This window comes from Caloenas nicobarica, chromosome 34 (assembly GCF_036013445.1).
Source record: "Caloenas nicobarica isolate bCalNic1 chromosome 34, bCalNic1.hap1, whole genome shotgun sequence".
In the NCBI taxonomy this organism is placed as follows: Eukaryota; Metazoa; Chordata; class Aves; order Columbiformes; family Columbidae; genus Caloenas; species Caloenas nicobarica.
Window position 1 is genome coordinate 475,360 of NC_088278.1, and position 18,726 is coordinate 494,085.

The 18,726-nt window shown below is 62.6% G+C and overlaps 1 protein-coding gene across 1 annotated transcript in view; it reads right to left on the reverse strand.

Annotated features, from left to right (window-relative positions):
• KMT2B (lysine methyltransferase 2B) overlaps window positions 1-18,726 on the reverse strand; it is a 66,343-nt gene that overhangs the window by 9,684 nt on the left and 37,933 nt on the right. Inside the window, 9 exon segments of the mRNA XM_065654588.1 lie at window positions 705-824; window positions 1,540-1,586; window positions 3,612-5,106; window positions 5,588-5,722; window positions 6,545-6,687; window positions 10,182-10,260; window positions 11,890-12,010; window positions 12,876-13,034; window positions 16,643-16,780. Coding sequence (XP_065510660.1) covers window positions 705-824; window positions 1,540-1,586; window positions 3,612-5,106; window positions 5,588-5,722; window positions 6,545-6,687; window positions 10,182-10,260; window positions 11,890-12,010; window positions 12,876-13,034; window positions 16,643-16,780 — 2,437 coding nt within the window.

The window sequence follows — 18,726 nt, forward strand, 5'->3', positions numbered from 1 at the left end:
CCATGCACCCGTTGCCCCCAGTGTCCCCAATGTCCCCATTGTCCCCATTTCCCCCAATGTCCCCATTGCCCCCAATGTCCCCGTTGTCCCCATTTCCCCCAATGTCCCCATTGCTCCCAATGTCCCCATTTTCCCCAATGCCCCCAATGTCCCCATTGTCCCCATTGTTCCCATGTCCCCATTGCCCCCAATGTCCCCATTTTCCCCAATGTCCCCATTATCCCCATTGTCCCCATTGTCCCCAATGTCCCCATTATCCCCATTTTCCCCAATGTCCCCATTGTCCCCATTGCCCCCAATGTCCCCATGTCCCCAATGTCCCCATTGCCCCCAATGTCCCCATTGTCCCCATTGTCCCCAATGCCCCCAATGTCCCCATTGTCCCCAATGTCCCCCAGGTCCCCAATGCCCCCAATGTCCCCATTGTCCCCATTTCCCCCAATGTCCCCATTGCCCCCAATGTCCCCATTTTCCCCATTGTCCCCAATGTCCCCATTGTCCCCATTGTTCCCATGTCCCCATTGCCCCCAGTGTCCCCATTACCCCCAATGTCCCCATTGTCCCCATTATCCCCATTGCCCCCAATGTCCCCATTGTCCCCATGCACCCATTGCCCCCAGTGTCCCCATTGTCCCCAATGTCCACATTGTCCCCAATGTCCCCATTGCCCCCACTGTCCCCATTGTCCCCCGTGCCCCCGTCACCCTCGATGGAGTCGGCGGTGACGCTCAGCCCGTCCTCGCTGCTGATCTCGAACCGCAGGTGGGGGCGGCTGGGGGGGGAGGGGCCGCCGGGGGGAGGGGCCTCGTCATCCGAGCTGCCACCTGCGGACAGGGGACAGGGGACATGGGACAGGGGACATGGGGACAGAGGGATATGGGGACAGGGGGACATGGGGACATAGGGACAGGGGACAGGGGACATGGGGACATGGGACAGGGGACATGGGGACATGGGGACACGGGGACGGGGGACATGGGACATGGGGACAGAGGGATATGGGGACAGAGGGATATGGGGACATGGGGACAGGGGGACATGGGGACATGGGGACAGGGGGACAGGGGGACATGGGGACAGAGGGATATGGGGACATGGGGACAGGGGGACATGGGGACATGGGACATGGGGACATGGGGACATAGGGACAGGGGACAGGGGACATGGGGACATGGGGACAGAGGGATATGGGGACATGGGGACAGGGGGACATGGGACATGGGGACATGGGGACATGGAGACAGAGGGATATGGGGACATGGGGACATGGGACATGGGGACAGAGGGATATGGGGACATGGGGACAGGGGGACGTGGGGATATGGGACATGGGGACATAGGGACAGGGAACAGGGGACAGGGGGACATGGGGACAGGGGGACATGGGGACATGGGGACGGGGGACAGGGGGATATGGGGACACGGGGACAGGGGGACATGGGGACAGGGGGACAGGGGGACATGGGGATATGGGACATGGGGACAGGGGGACAGGAGGACACTTTGGGGTCCCATCCCCATTGTCCCCATTGTCCCCACCTGCACATTCCCACGGTGGCTCCACGGTGACGTCACTCGGGGGGGACCTGTGGGGACACGGGGGGGTCAGAGGTCACGGCACCCGGGGGGCACTGGGAGAACTGGGGGGCACTGGGAGAACCGGGACGGGCCCAGCGACCCAACTGGGATGTTCCCAATGACCCAACTGGGATGGACCCAGCGACCCAACTGGGATGGACCCAATGACCCAACTGGGATGGTCCCAATGACCCAACTGGGATGTTCCCAATGACCCAACTGGGATGGACCCAACTGGGAATGACCCAACTGGGATGTTCCCAATGACCCAACTGGGATGGACCCAGCGACCCAACTGGGATGGTCCCAATGACCCAACTGGGATGTTCCCAATGACCCAACTGGGATGGACCCAGCGACCCAACTGGGATGGACCCAATGACCCAACTGGGATGGTCCCAATGACCCAACTGGGATGGTCCCAGTGACTCAACTGGGATGGACCCAACTGGGAAAGACCCAACTGGGATGGTCCCAATGACCCAACTGGGATGGACCCAATGACCCAACTGGGATGGACCCAACTGGGAAAGACCCAACTGGGATGTTCCCAATGACCCAACTGGGATGGACTCAATGACCCAACTGGGATGAACTCAATGAACCAACTGGGATGGACCCAACTGGGAATGACCCAACTGGGATGATCCCAGTGACCCAACTGGGATGGTCCCAACTGGGATGGTCCCAGTGACCCAACTGGGATGGACCCAACTGGGATGGACCCAACTGGGATGGTCCCAACTGGGATGGTCCCAATGACCCAACTGGGATGGACCCAACTGGGAATGACCCAACTGGGATGATCCCAGTGACTCAACTGGGATGGACCCAACTGGGAAGGACCCAACTGGGATGGACCCAACTGGGATGAACTCAATGAACCAACTGGGATGGACCCAACTGGGATGGACCCAACTGGGATGGACCCAACTGGGATGAACTCAATGAACCAACTGGGATGGACCCAACTGGGATGGTCCCAACTGGGATGAACTCAATGAACCAACTGGGATGGACCCAACTGGGATGGACCCAACTGGGATGAACTCAATGAACCAATTGGGATGGACCCTACTGGGATGGACCCAACTGGGATGGTCCCAGTGACCCAACTGGGATGGACCCAACTGGGATGGACCCAACTGGGATGGACCCAACTGGGATGATCCCAGTGACCCAACTGGGATGGTCCCAACTGGGATGGTCCCAGTGACCCAACTGGGATGGACCCAACTGGGATGGACCCAACTGGGATGGTCCCAACTGGGATGGTCCCAATGACCCAACTGGGATGGACCCAACTGGGAATGACCCAACTGGGATGAACTCAATGAACCAACTGGGATGGACCCAACTGGGAATGACCCAACTGGGATGATCCCAGTGACCCAACTGGGATGGACCCAACTGGGATGGACCCAACTGGGATGGTCCCAACTGGGATGAACTCAATGAACCAACTGGGATGGACCCAACTGGGATGGTCCCAACTGGGATGAACTCAATGAACCAATTGGGATGGACCCAACTGGGATGGACCCAACTGGGATGGTCCCAGTGACCCAACTGGGATGGACTCAACTGGGATGGACCCAACTGGGATGGTCCCAACTGGGATGATCCCAGTGACCCAACTGGGGTGGACCCAACTGGGATGGACCCAACTGGGATGATCCCAGTGACCCAACTGGGATGGACCCAACTGGGATGGTCCCAACTGGGATGAACTCAATGAACCAACTGGGATGGACCCAACTGGGATGGACCCAACTGGGATGAACTCAATGAACCAATTGGGATGGACCCAACTGGGATGGACCCAACTGGGATGGTCCCAGTGACCCAACTGGGATGGTCCCAACTGGGATGGTCCCAGTGACCCAACTGGGATGGACTCAACTGGGATGGACCCAACTGGGATGGTCCCAGTGACCCAACTGGGATGGACCCAACTGGGATGGACCCAACTGGGATGGTCCCAGTGACCCAACTGGGAGCAACTGGGCTGACCCCACCCCCGTGTCGCTCACCTGGTGTCCCCGTTGGTGTCACTGGTCTCACTGGTGTCCCCGTTGGTGTCCTCGAGTCGTGGTCTCTTCGTCCCCATCCCCAACGCGTCCCCGGGACGTTTGTGTCCCCAGGGGGTCACCCAGTGTCCCCCGGCCCCACCCACGGTGACGTCATCGCGGGTGACGTCATCGGGGGTGACGTCATCGCGGGTGAGGTCGTGGCCGTTGGTGGCACCGCCAGGGGTGACGTTTCCGTGGGTGGCACCTCCATAGGTGGCACCTCCGGGGCCACCGTGTCCATTGGTGACACTTCCAGGGATGACGTCCCCACGGGTGACACCTCCATGGGTGGCATCTCCACGGGTGACACCTCCAGGGCCACCGAGGACACGCCCATGGGTGACACTTGCATGGGTGACGCTCCCGGGGCCACCACGGCCATTGGTGACACCCCCAGGGCCACCAAGACCATCAGGGCCACGTCCATTGGTGACATTCCCATGGGTGGCACCTCCATGGGTGACACTTCCAGGGCCGCCATGTCCATAGGTGACATCTCCAGGGCCACCGAGGACACGTCCGTGGGTCACATCTCCATAGGCGGCGCTTCCGCGGGTGACATCTCTACGGGTGACATCACCAGGGGTGGCATCTCCGCAGGTGACATTTCCGGGGGTGACACTTCCGGGGCCACCACGTCCACGGGTGACATCTCCGCGGGCGACGTCCCCATTGGTGACATCTCCATGGGTGACACGTCCACGGGTGACGCTTCCAGGGCCACCGACGCCATCGAGGACACGGCCATAGGTGACACTTCCACGGGCGACGTCTCCGGGGCCACCGCGGCCATCGGCCACGTCCCCGTAGGTGACACCGCCAGGGCCACCGCGGCCACGGGGGACGCTCCCGAGGCCACCGCACCCATAGGTGACACCTCCATAGGCGACGTTTCCATCGGTGGCGTCTCCCCGGGCGACGTCTCCGGGGCCGCCGCTGCCATCGGCGCCGGTTCCGCGGGTGACGTCCCAGACAGGATACCCGTCCCTATTGTCCCCACGGCCCCCGTTGTCCCCAACCGTGTTCCTGAGCACGAACTCCACGATATCGGACGGCAGGTCCGACGCCGTCCCCCGCTGTCCCTTGTCCCCCCCGTCGCCCGCCCCGTCCAGCTGCTCGATGTGCGACGCGGGGAGGGGACACGGCGGCCCCCGCGGCGTCACCACCGTGCGCGGGAAGCGCGAGTAGCGCCGGGCGGCGGCGGCGGTGGCGGCGTTGTCATTGTCACCGTCGCTGCTGTCCCCCCCCGGCGGCCCCGGGAGCCCGTCCAGCCCCAACGCGGGGACGTCGGGGTCCCCCGGTGGGGACGGTGACGCCGCCGGGGGTTCCGGGGGGCGTTGGGGACATCGGCGGGTGACACCGGGGGGGGACACGGGGTGACGCGCCCGCCGGGGGAGGGGTGGGAACTCGGGGTCGCCCACGGTCAGAATGTGACGGGACAGGGGGGGGACGGAGCCTGAGGGGACATGGGGACACGGGGGTCGGTGACGCGCAGCGAGTGGCGGCGTGTCCCCAAATCCCCGTGTCCCCAAATCCCCATATCCCACGTCCCCCCGTCCCCATGTCCCCAAATCCCCGTGTCCCCAAATCCCCATGTCCCCATGTCCCCTTGTCCCCATGTCCCCTTGTCCCCATGTCCCCAAATCCCCATGTCCCCAAATCCCCGTGTCCCCAAATCCCCATGTCCCCCTGTCCCCATGTCCCCCCGTCCCCATGTCCCCCCGTCTCCCTGTCCCCCTGTCCCCATGTCCCCCTGTCCCCCCGTCCCCATGTCCCCCTGTCCCCATATCCCCCTGTCCCCATGTCCCCATGTCCCCCCGTCCCCCTGTCCCCATGTCCCCCCGTCCCCCTGTCCCCATGTCCCCATGTCCCCCCGTCCCCCTGTCCCCATGTCCCCATGTCCCCATGTCCCCATGTCCCCCCCTTCACCAACTCACCGGGGGAGGGGAGGGGTCGGGACGAGCTCCCCGGTCTCCGATTGGGTGAGAACCCGGGGGGTCCCCTGGGCCGGGGGCTGGGGGGACCCCGGGGACCCTCCGGGGGGGTGGGGGGTGACCCCGGGCTGGTGGCACCTGGGGGGACAAGGGACAAGGGGGTCAGGGGGGACCCAGGCGTCCGGGAGGGACCCAGGAGTTCTAGGGGGGACCCATGAGTTCAGGAGGGACCCAGGAGTTCGGGAGGGACCCAGGAGTTCGGGGAGGGACCCAGGAGTCCGGGGAGGGACCCAGGCGTCCAAGAGGGACCCAGGAGTTCGGGAGGGACCCAGGAGTTCGGGAGGGACCCAGGAGTTCGGGGAGGACCCAGGAGTTTGGGAGGGACCCAGGAGTTCGGGAGGGACCCAGGCGTCCGGGAGGGACCCAGGAGTTCGGGAAGGGACCCAGGAGTTCGGGAGGGACCCAGGAGTTCGGGAGGGACCCAGGTGTCCGGGAGGGACCCAGGAGTTCGGGGAGGGACCCAGGAGTTCGGGAGGGACCCAGGAGTTCGGGAGGGACCCAGGTGTCCGGGAGGGACCCATGAGTTCAGGAGGGACCCAGGAGTTCGGGAGGGACCCAGGTGTCCGGGAGGGACCCAGGAGTTCGGGACGGACCCAGAATTTCAGGGGTGGACCCAGGCGTCCAAGAGGGACCCAGGTGTCCGGGAGGGACCCATGAGTTCAGGAGGGACCCAGGAGTTCGGGAGGGACCCAGGTGTCCGGGAGGGACCCAGGAGTTCGGGACGGACCCAGAATTTCAGGGGTGGACCCAGGCGTCCAAGAGGGACCCAGGAGTTCGGGAGGGACCCAGGTGTCCAAGAGGGACCCAGGAGTTCGGGGAGGGGACCCAGGAGTTCGGGAGGGACCCAGGAGTTCGGGAGGGACCCAGGCGTCCGGGAGGGACCCAGGCGTCCGGCCGTACCGTGGGCGATGGTCCGATTGTCCTCGGGGGGGTTTTGGGGCGTCCCCGCCCCGGGTCCCCCCCCCGGCGGCTGCTCCAGGATGCGGCAGCGGTACCAGCAGCGGCGTCGGGCGTCCCGGGTGCTCCAGTACAGGCGCCAGCACCTGCCCCCAGACCAGTATAAACCAGTGCCCACCAGTATAACCCAGTGGCAACCAGTAGGAGCCAAGGAGACCCCGAACCCTGCCCCTTGTCCCCCCCCAGTTCATCCCAGTATGGACCAGGGACCCCCCCAGTGCCTCCTGAGCACAACCCAGTGCCTCCCCAGACCACCCCAGTGCCTCCCAGTATAAACCAGTGCCTCCCAGTATAAACCAGTGCCCACCAGTATAACCCAGTATGGCCCTGGGACACCCCGAACCCCGTGCCCTGTCCCCCCCTGTTCATCCCAGTACAACCCGGGGACTCCCCAGTATCTCCCAAGCCCATCCCAGTGCTTCCCAGTATAAACCAGTGCCTCCCAGTATAAACCAGTGCCCACCAGTATAAACCAGTGGCAACCAGTAGGAGCCAAGGAGACCCCGAACCCCATCCCCTGTCCCCCCCAGTTCATCCCAGTACAGCCCCGGGACTCCCCAGTATCTCCCAAGCCCATCCCAGTGCTTCCCAGTATAAACCAGTGCCTCCCAGTATAAACCAGTATGGCCCTGGGAGACCCCCAACCCCACCCCTGTCCCCCCCAGTTCATCCCAGTATGGACCAGGGACCCCCCCAGTGCCTCCTGAGCACATCCCAGTGCCTCCCCAGACCACCCCAGTGCCTCCCAGTATAAACCAGTGCCTCCCAGTATAAACCAGTATGGCCCTGGGAGACTCCCAACCCCACCCGCTGTCCCCCCCCAGTTCATCCCAGTACAGCCCGGGGACTCCCCAGTATCTCCCAAGCCCATCCCAGTGCTTCCCAGTATAAACCAGTGCCTCCCAGTATAAACCAGTGCCCACCAGTATAAACCAGTGGCAACCAGTAGGAGCCAAGGAGACCCCGAACCCCATCCCCTGTCCCCCCCAGTTCATCCCAGTACAGCCCCGGGACTCCCCAGTATCTCCCAAGCCCATCCCAGTGCTTCCCAGTATAAACCAGTGCCTCCCAGTATAAACCAGTGCCTCCCAGTATAAACCAGTATGGCCCTGGGAGACTCCCAACCCCACCCCTGTCCCCCCCAGTTCATCCCAGTATGGACCAGGGACTCCCCCAGTGCCTCCTGAGCACATCCCAGTGCCTCCCCAGACCACCCCAGTGCCTCCCAGTATAAACCAGTGCCTCCCAGTATAACCCAGTATGTCCCTGGGACACCCCGAACCCTGTGCCCTGTCCCCCCCAGTTCATCCCAGTACAGCCCCGGGACTCCCCAGTATCTCCCAAGCCCATCCTAGTGTTTCCCAGTATAAACCAGTGCCTCCCAGTATAAACCAGTGCCTCCCAGTATAAACCACTATGGCCCTGGGAGACCCCCAACCCCACCCCTGTCCCCCCCAGTTCATCCCAGTATGGACCAAGGACCCCCCCAGTGCCTCCTGAGCACATCCCAGTGCCTCCCCAGACCACCCCAGTGCCTCCCAGTATAAACCAGTGCCTCCCAGTATAAACCAGTATGGCCCTGGGAGACCCCAAACCCCATGCCCTGTCCCTCCCAGTTCCTCCCAGTTCCCCCCCCAAGTCCATCCCAGTCCATCCCAGTCTATCCCAGCCTATCCCAGTACATCCCAGTATATCCCAGTATATCCCAGTACACCCCAGTCTATCCCAGTCCCCCCCAACTCCCCTCCCAGTTCCTCCCAGTCCATCCCAGTCCCTCCCAGTCCATCCCAGTATATCCCAGTACATCCCAGTATATCCCAGTATATCCCAGTACACCCCAGTCTATCCCAGTCCCCCCCAACTCCCCTCCCAGTTCCTCCCAGTTCCCCCCCCAGTCCATCCCAGTCCCTCCCAGTCCCTCCCAGTCTATCCCAGTATATCCCAGTACACCCCAGTCTATCCCAGTCCCCCCCAACTCCCCTCCCAGTTCCTCCCAGTTCCCCCCCCAGTCCATCCCAGTCCATCCCAGTCTATGCCAGTATATACCAGTACATCCCAGTATATCCCAGTACACCCCAGTCTATCCCAGTCCCCCCCAACTCCCCTCCCAGTTCCTCCCAGTTCCCCCCCAGTCCATCCCAGTCCATCCCAGTCCCTCCCAGTCCCTCCCAGTCCCTCCCAGTATATCCCAGTACACCCCAGTCTATCCCGGTCCCCCCCAACTCCCCTCCCAGTTCCTCCCAGTTCCCCTCCCAGTCCATCCCAGTATATCCCAGTCCATCCCAGTTCCTCCCAGTTTCCCCCCTAGTCCATCCCAGTCCATCCCAGTACATCCCAGTATATCCCAGTCCATCCCAGTATATCCCAGTACACCCCAGTCTATCCCAGTCCCCCCCAACTCCCCTCCCAGTTCCTCCCAGTTCCCCCCCCAGTCCATCCCAGTCTATCCCAGTATATCCCAGTCCATCCCAGTCCATCCCAGTATATCCCAGTACACCCCAGTCTATCCCAGTCCCCCCCAACTCCCCTCCCAGTTCCTCCCAGTTCCCCCCCAGTCCATCCCAGTTCCCCCCCCAGTCCATCCCAGTCCCTCCCAGTCCATCCCAGTATATCCCAGTACATCCCAGTATATCCCAGTACACCCCAGTCTATCCCAGTCCCCCCCAACTCCCCTCCCAGTTCCTCCCAGTTCCCCCCCCAGTCCCTCCCAGTCCCTCCCAGTCCCTCCCAGTCCATCCCAGTATATCCCAGTATATCCCAGTACACCCCAGTCTATCCCGGTCCCCCCCAACTCCCCTCCCAGTTCCTCCCAGTTCCCCCCCAGTCCATCCCAGTCCATCCCAGTCTATGCCAGTATATACCAGTACATCCCAGTCTATCCCAGTATATCCCAGTCTATCCCAGTCCCCCCCAACTCCCCTCCCAGTTCCTCCCAGTTCCCCCCCCAGTCCATCCCAGTCCATCCCAGTCCCTCCCAGTCCCTCCCAGTATATCCCAGTACACCCCAGTCTATCCCGGTCCCCCCCAACTCCCCTCCCAGTTCCTCCCAGTTCCCCTCCCAGTCCATCCCAGTCCATCCCAGTATATCCCAGTATATCCCAGTACACCCCAGTCTATCCCAGTCCCCCCCAACTCCCCTCCCAGTTCCTCCCAGTTCCCCCCCAGTCCCTCCCAGTCCCTCCCAGTCCATCCCAGTATATCCCAGTATATCCCAGTACACCCCAGTCTATCCCAGTCCCCCCCAACTCCCCTCCCAGTTCCTCCCAGTTCCCCCCCCAGTCCATCCCAGTCCATCCCAGTCCATCCCAGTATATCCCAGTATATCCCAGTACACCCCAGTCCATCCCAGTCCCTCCCAGTCCATCCCAGTCCATCCCAGTCTATCCCAGTATATCCCAGTACATCCCAGTATATCCCAGTACATCCCAGTACACCCCAGTCTATCCCAGTCCCCCCCAACTCCCCTCCCAGTCCATCCCAGTTCCCCCTCCAGTCCATCCCAGTCCATCCCAGTCCCTCCCAGTCCATCCCAGTATATCCCAGTCCATCCCAGTATGTCCCAGTATGTCCCAGCACTCACTGGAACCCGACCGGGAACAGTTTCCCGTCGTTCTCCGAAAGCTCCGTCAGGGCCCCCAGGTTGTCGATGCGGATGGAGCCTGAGACCCCCCCCCCACCCCCCCCCAAAAAATCAGGGACCCCCCCGGCACCCATGGGTGCCCCCCCCCCGCCCCCCAGCACCCAGCCCCCCCCCCCAAATTAGGGACCCCCACATCCCACCCTGTGCCCCCCAACACCCACTTGGACCACCCCCCAAAAATTAGGGACCCCCCCCCCCAAAACCCATTGGACCCCCCAACTCCCCCCCCCCCAGGACACCCCAAAACTCCCAAGACCCCCCAAAACTCCCCAAATCCCCCCAAAACCCCCCAAAATCCCCCCCCTTGGGGTCCCCCCAGACCCCCCAAAACCCCCAATTACCAAAGACCCCCCAAAACTCCCAAGACCCCCCCAGGACCCCCCAAAATTCCCCAAATCCCCCCAAATCCCCCCCCTTGGGGTCCCCCAAACCCCCCAGACCCCCCAAAACCCCCCAGGACCCCCCAAAATTCCCCAGACCCCCCAAAACCCCCCATTACCAAAGACCCCCCAAAACTCCCAAGACCCCCCAAAACTCCCCAAATCCCCCCAAGATCCCCCCAAATCCCCCACCTTGGGGTCCCCCAAAACCCCCCAGGACCCCCCAAAATTCCCCAGACCCCCCAAAACCCCCAATTACCAAAGACCCCCCAAAACTCCCAAGAACCCCCCAGGACCCCCCAAAATTCCCCAAATCCCCCCAAAATCCCCCCCCTTGGGGTCCCCCCAAACCCCCCAGACCCCCCAAAAACCCCCCAGGACCCCCCAAAACCCCCCATTACCAAAGACCCCCCAAAACTCCCAAGACCCCCCAAAACTCCCCAAATCCCCCCAAAATCCCCCAAAATCCCCCACCTTGGGGTCCCCCCAAACCCCCCAAAACCCCCCAAAATTCCCCAGACCCCCCAAAACCCCCCATTACCGAAGACCCCCCAAAACTCCCAAGACCCCCCAGGACCCCCCAAAACTCCCCAAATCCCCCCAAAATCCCCCCAAATCCCCCACCTTGGGGTCCCCCCAAACCCCCCAAAACCCCCCAAAATTCCCCAGACCCCCCAAAACCCCCAATTACCAAAGACCCCCCAAAACTCCCAAGACCCCCCCAGGACCCCCCAAAATTCCCCAAATCCCCCCAAATCCCCCACCTTGGGGTCCCCCCAAACCCCCCAAATCCCCCCAGGACCCCCCAAAATTCCCCAGACCCCCCAAAACCCCCAAATACCGAAGACCCCCCAAAACTCCAAAGACCCCCCAAAACTCCCCAAATCCCCCCAAATCCCCCACCTTGGGGTCCCCCAAACCCCCCAAAACCCCCCAGGACCCCCCAAAATTCCCCAGACCCCCCAAAACCCCCCATTACCAAAGACCCCCCAAAACTCCCAAGAACCCCCCAGGACCCCCCAAAATTCCCCAAATCCCCCCAAAATCCCCCCCCTTGGGGTCCCCCAAACCCTCCAGACCCCCCAAAACCCCCCAAAATTCCCCAGACCCCCCAAAACCCCCAATTACCAAAGACCCCCCAAAACTCCCAAGACCCCCCAAAACTCCCCAAATCCCCCCAAATCCCCCCCCTTGGGGTCCCCCCTGACCCCCCAAAACCCCCCAGGACCCCCCAAAATTCCCCCAGCCCCCCCAAAACCCCCCCGTACCGATGACCATGTGGACGCTGTCGGGCTCCAGCCCCCCCAAAAACTTGCGCTTGAGGGTGAGCCCCCCAAAATCCACAAAGACCCGGCGCAGCACCGAGAACCCCCCGTCGGGGACCAGCTCCTGCAACAGCACCCATGGGTGCACCCCAAAAATGGGGTGGTGCCCGCACACCCCAAAATCCACCGAGACGCCCCAAAATCCACTGAAACGCCCCAAAAATCCACCCGAATTCACCCCAAAATCGTCCTGAACCCCAAAATCCATGAGAACCGAGAACGCCCCGTCGGGGACCAGCTCCTGCAACAGCACCCATGGGTGCACCCCAAAAATGGGGTGGTGTCCCGCACACCCCAAAACCCACCGAGACGCCCCAAAATCCACCAAAACACCCCAAAAATCCACCCGAATTCACCCCAAATCGTCCTGAACCCCAAAATCCATGAGAACCGAGAACGCCCCGTCGGGGACCAGCTCCTGCAACAGCACCCATGGGTGCACCCCAAAAACGGGGTGGTGCCCGCACACCCCAAAATCCACTGAGACACCCCAAAATCCACTGAAACGCCCCAAAAATTCACCCGAATTCACCCGAAATCCCATGATAATGACCCCAAATCCCCCCCAGCACCCATGGGTGGGGGTCAGGGTGCTGGGCACCCATGGGTGCTCCACACTAAATCCCCCCAAAACCCCCCAAAATCCCACAAAACCCCCCCAAAACCCCCCCTAACTCCCCCAAACCCCCCAAATCTCCCCCAAAATGACCCAATATCCTCCCCAGACCCCCCAGCACCCATGGGTGGGGGTCAGGGTGCTGGGCACCCATGGGTGCTCCACACTAAATCCCCCCAAAACCCCCCCAAATCTCCCCAAAACCCCCCCAAAACCCCCCCTAATTCCCCCAAACCCCCCAAATCTCCCCCAAAACGACCCAAACTCCTCCCCAGCGCCCCCCCCAGCCCCCCCGGCACCCATGGGTGCTCACGGTGCCGTCCAGCAGGCGCCGGTGGCGCTGGCAGAAGACGCGCTTGTCGCTCTGGAAAGCCGCGCGGCGCCGCCGGGCGCACATGAAGTGGTAGTTGGACACGCAGGTGGCCAAACAGCACCCGACGGTGGCCCCGGGGCGCCCGCAGTGCTCGCAGCGCTGGGGGGGGGGCACCCATGGGTGGGGGGGGGCACCCATGGGTGCTCCGCACCCCCCTGAACGTTCAGCAATTGGCGCCCAAATCCCCGGAATTACACCCAAAATTAAGACCCTGAAGCCCAGGGAGATGTTTGGGACCCAAGGGGGGCACCCATGGGTGGGGGGGGGGGAGCACCCATGGGTGGGGGGGGCACCCATGGGTGCTCGGCACCCCCCCGAACGTTCAGCAATTGGCGACCAAATCCCCGGAATTGCACCCAAAATTAAGACCCTGAACCCCAGGGAGATGTTTGGGACCAAGAGGGGCACCCATGGGTGGGGGGGGGGAGCACCCATGGGTGGGGGGGGGCACCCATGGGTGCTCGACACCCCCACGAGAGACCCGGGAATGGCACCCAAATCCCAGAATCGCACCCAAATCCCTGGAATTGCACCCAAATCTCAACCCGGAATTAAGACCCTGAACCCCAGGGGATTTATAGGGAGCACCCATGGGTGGGGGGGGAGCACCCATGGGTGGGGGGGGCACCCATGGGTGCTCGGCACCCCCCCAAACGTTCAGCAATTGGCGCCCAAATCCCCGGAATTGCACCCAAAATTAAGACCCTGAAGCCCAGGGAGATGTTTGGGACCCAAGGGGGGCACCCATGGGTGGGGGGGGGAGCACCCATGGGTGGGGGGGGCACCCATGGGTGCTCCGCACCCCCCTGAACGTTCAGGAATTGGTGCCCAAATCCCCGCAATTGCACCCAAAATTAAGACCCTGAACTACCATGTTACCCCCCCATAGTGGCTCCCCAGCCACATCACAGCCCCCCAGCACCCATGGGTGCCCCCCACCCATGGGTGCCCCTCGTCACCCATGGGTGCTCCCCCAGCTACGTCATTTTAACCCCCAAAATCCCCATTTTCAGCCCCCAAATCCCCATTTTCAGCCCCCAAATCCCCATTTCCAGCCCCATAACCGCCCCACAGCCCACACCCGCCTCCCAGCACCCATGGGTGCCCCCACCCATGGCTGCCCCTCGTCACCCATGGGTGGTCCCCCAGCTACGCCATTTTAACGCCCAAAATCCCCATTTTCAGCCCCCAAATCCCCATTTCAGCCCCATAACCGCCTCCCCAGCCCCACACCTGCCCCCCAGCACCCATGGGTGCCCCTCGTCACCCATGGGTGCTCCCCAGATACGTCATTTTGACCCCAAATCCCCATTTTAATCCCCAAATCCCATTTCCAGCCCCATAACCGCCTCCCCAGCCCCATAACCGCCCCCCCAGCCCACACCCCCCCCAGCACCCATGGGTGCCCCTCGTCACCCATGGGTGCCCCTCGTCACCCATGGGTGCTCCCCCAGCTACGTCATTTTAACCCCCCAAATCCCCATTTTAACCCCCCAAATCCCCATTTCCAGCCCCATAACCGCCCCCCCAGCCCCACACCCGAACCCCAGCACCCATGGGTGCCCCTCGTCACCCATGGGTGCTCCTGGTCACCCATGGGTGCTCCCCCAGCTACGTCATTTTAACCCCCGAAATCCCCATTTTAACCCCCCAAATCCCCATTTTCAGCCCCCAAATCCCCATTTCCAGCCCCATAACCACCTCCCCAGCCCCATAACCGCCTCCCCAGCCCCACACCCCCCCCAGCACCCATGGGTGCCCCTTGTCACCCATGGGTGCCCCTCGTCACCCTAGGGTGCTCCCCCAGCTACGCCATTTTAACCCCCAAATCCCCATTTTAACCCCCCAAATCCCCATTTCCAGCCCCACACCCGCCCCCCCAGCCCCACACCCGCCCCCCAGCACCCATGGGTGCCCCTCGTCACCCATGGGTGCCCCTCGTCACCCTAGGGTGCTCCCCCAGCTACGTCATTTTGACCCCCAAATCCCCATTTTAACCCCCCAAATCCCCATTTTCAGCCCCATTACCACCTCCCCAGCCCCACACCCACTCCCCAGCACCCATGGGTGCCCCCCACCCATGGGTGCTCCTGGTCACCCATGGGTGCTCCCCCAGCTACGTCATTTTAACCCCCCAAATCCCCATTTTTAACCCCCCAAATCCCCATTTTCAGCCCCCAAATCCCCATTTCCAGCCCCATAACCGCCCCCCCAGCCCCACGCCCGCCCCCCAGCACCCATGGGTGCCCCTTGTCACCCATGGGTGCCCCTCGTCACCCATGGGTGCTCCCCCAGCTACGCCATTTTAACCCCCCAAATCCCCATTTTAACCCCCCAAATCCCCATTTCCAGCCCCACACCCGCCCCCCCAGCCCCACACCCACCCCCCCAGCCCCACGGCCGCCCCCCAGCACCCATGGGTGCCCCTCGTCACCCATGGGTGCTCCCCCAGCTATGCCATTTTAACCCCCCAAATCCCCATTTTAACCCCCCAAATCCCCATTTTCAGCCCCATAACCGCCTCTCCAGCCCCACACCCACCCCCCAGCACCCATGGGTGCCCCTCGTCACCCATGGGTGCTCCCCCAGCTACATCATTTAACCCCCCCAAATCCCCATTTTAATCCCCCAAATCCCCATTTTCAGCCCCCAAATCCCCATTTCCAGCCCCACACCTGCCCCCCCAGCCCCACGCCCGCCCCCCAGCACCCATGGGTGCCCCTTGTCACCCATGGGTGCCCCTCGTCACCCATGGGTGCTCCCCCAGCTACGTCATTTTGACCCCCAAATCCCCATTTTCAGCCCCCAAATCCCCATTTCCAGCCCCATAACCGCCTCCCCAGCCCCACACCCGCCCCCCAGCCCCACGCCCGCCCCCCAGCACCCATGGGTGCCCCTCGTCACCCATGGGTGCTCCCCCAGCTACGTCATTTTGACCCCCAAATACCCATTTTAACCCCCCAAATCCCCATTTCCAGCCCCATAACCGCCCCCCAGCCCCACACCCGAACCCCAGCACCCATGGGTGCCCCTCGTCACCCATGGGTGCCCCTTGTCACCCATGGGTGCTCCCCCAGCTACGCCATTTTAACCCCCCAAATCCCCATTTTAACCCCCCAAATCCCCATTTCCAGCCCCATAACCACCTCCCCAGCCCCATAACCGCCCCCCCAGCCCCACGGCCGCCCCCCAGCACCCATGGGTGCCCCTCGTCACCCATGGGTGCTCCCCCAGCTACGCCATTTTAACCCCCAAAATCCCCATTTTAACCCCCCAAATCCCCATTTTCAGCCCCCAAATCCCCATTTCCAGCCCCATAACCACCTCCCCAGCCCCATAACCACCTCCCCAGCCCCACGCCCGCCCCCCAGCACCCATGGGTGCCCCTCGTCACCCATGGGTGCTCCCCCAGATATGTCATTTTGACCCCCAAATCCCCATTTTAACCCCCCAAATCCCCATTTCCAGCCCCATAACCGCCCCCCCAGCCCCACACCTGCCCCCCAGCACCCATGGGTGCCCCTCGTCACCCATGGGTGCCCCTTGTCACCCATGGGTGCTCCCCCAGCTACATCATTTTAACCCCCCAAATCCCCATTTTAACCCCCCAAATCCCCATTTCCAGCCCCCAAATCCCCATTTCCAGCCCCACGCCCGCCCCCCCAGCCCCACGGCCGCCCCCCAGCACCCATGGGTGCCCCCGGTACCATCTGGCGCCCCCTGGCCACGGCCGCGTGCACGTTCCGCAGCGCCCCGTCCCCGTCCTCCTGCACCTCGGCCGACCAGAGCGCGCAGTTCACGTGCGCCCACTCGTCCTGCCCCATGTAGAGCAGCCGGCCCGCGTCCTGTGGGGCAGAGACCCATAGGGACCCGTAAGGAGCCACAGGGACCCATAGGCACCCGTAGAGACCCATAGAGACCCATAGAGACCCATAGGGATCCATAGAAACCCATAAGGACCCATAGGGACCCACAGACACCCATAGGGACCCTAGAGACCCATAGAGACCCATAGCGACCATAGAGACCCATAGAGACCACAGAGACCCATAGAGACCCATAGAGACCCATAGGGACCCATAGAGACCCATAGGAACCCATAGAGACCCATAGGGACCCATAGAGACCCATAGAGACCCATAGAGACCACAGAGACCCATAGAGACCCATAGAGACCCATAGGGACCCATAGAGACCCATAGAGACCATAGAGACCCATAGAGACCCATAGAGACCCATAGGGACCCATACAGACCCATAGGAACCCATAGACACCCATAGGGGCCCATAGAGACCCATAGAGACCCATAGGGACCCATAGAAACCCATAGGGACCCATAGAGACCCATAGGGACCCATAGGAACCCATAGGGACCCATAGACACGCACAGAAACCCATATACACCCATAGGCACCCATAGACACCCGTAGACACCCATAGGGACCCATAAAGACCATAGAGACCCATAGAGACCCATAGAAACCACAGAGACCCATAGACACCCATAGGGACCCATACAGACCCATAGGAACCCATAGACACCCATAGGGACCCATAGAGACCCATAGGAACCCATAGGGGCCCATAGAGACCCATAGAGACCATAGAGACCCATAGGGACCCATAGACACCCATAGGGACCCACAGGGACCCATAGAGACCCATAGAGACCCATAGAGACCCATAGAGACCCATAGAGACCACAGAGACCCATAGACACCCATAGGGACCCATACAGACCCATAGGAACCCATAGACACCCATAGGGACCCATAGAAACCCATAGAGACCCATAGGAACCCATAGGGGCCCATAGGGACCCATAGAGACCCATAGAGACCCATAGGGAGCCATAGGGACCCATAGGGACCCATAGAGACCCATAGGGACCCATAGACACCCATAGAGACCCGTAGAGACCCATAGGGACCCATAGACACCCATAGGGACCCATAGAGACCATAGAGACCCATAGGGACCCATAGACACCCATAGGGACCCATAGGGACCCATAGAGACCCGTAGAGACCCATAGGGACCCATAGAGACCCATAGGGACCCATAGAAACCCATAGAGACCCATAGGAACCCATAGGGGCCCATAGAGACCCATAGGGACCCATAGGACCAGAGAGACCTGTAGAGACCCATAGGGACCCATAGACACCCATAGAGACCCATAGGAACCCATAGGGACCCATAGACACCCATAGAGCCCCATAGAAACCATAGAGCCCCATCGAGCCTCCCAGATCCCTCTCCCCCCGCCCCTCCCCCCATGGCCCCTCCCCCCATGGCCCCTCCCCCCAACCCCATTGACCCCCGACCCCTCCCCTCAACAACCCCCCGACCCCTCCCCCAATAACCCCTCCCCCCCCCGACCCCAGTGACCCCTCCCCCCTGACTCCCCCCACCCCTCCCCCCCTGACCCCACTGACCTCCCCCGCCCCCTCCCCCGTTAACCCCGACGCCCTCCCCCCATGACCCCTCCCCCTTCCCCCCTCCCCCACCGACCCCTCCCCCACCCCCTCCCCCCCTCCCCCCTCCCCCACCCCCTCCCCCATGACCCCCTGACCCCTCCCCCCCGCCCCCCCATGGCCCCTCCCCCCCGCCCCCCACTGACCCCTCCCCCCTCCCCCTCCCCCAATAATCCCTCCCCCCCTGACCTCCCCATTGACCCCCGACCCCTCCCCCCTCCCCCCCGCCCTCTCCCCCCCTCCCCCCCCGCCCCTGACCCCCCTGACCCCTCCCCATGGCCCCTCCCCCACTAACCCCTCCCCCCGACCCCAT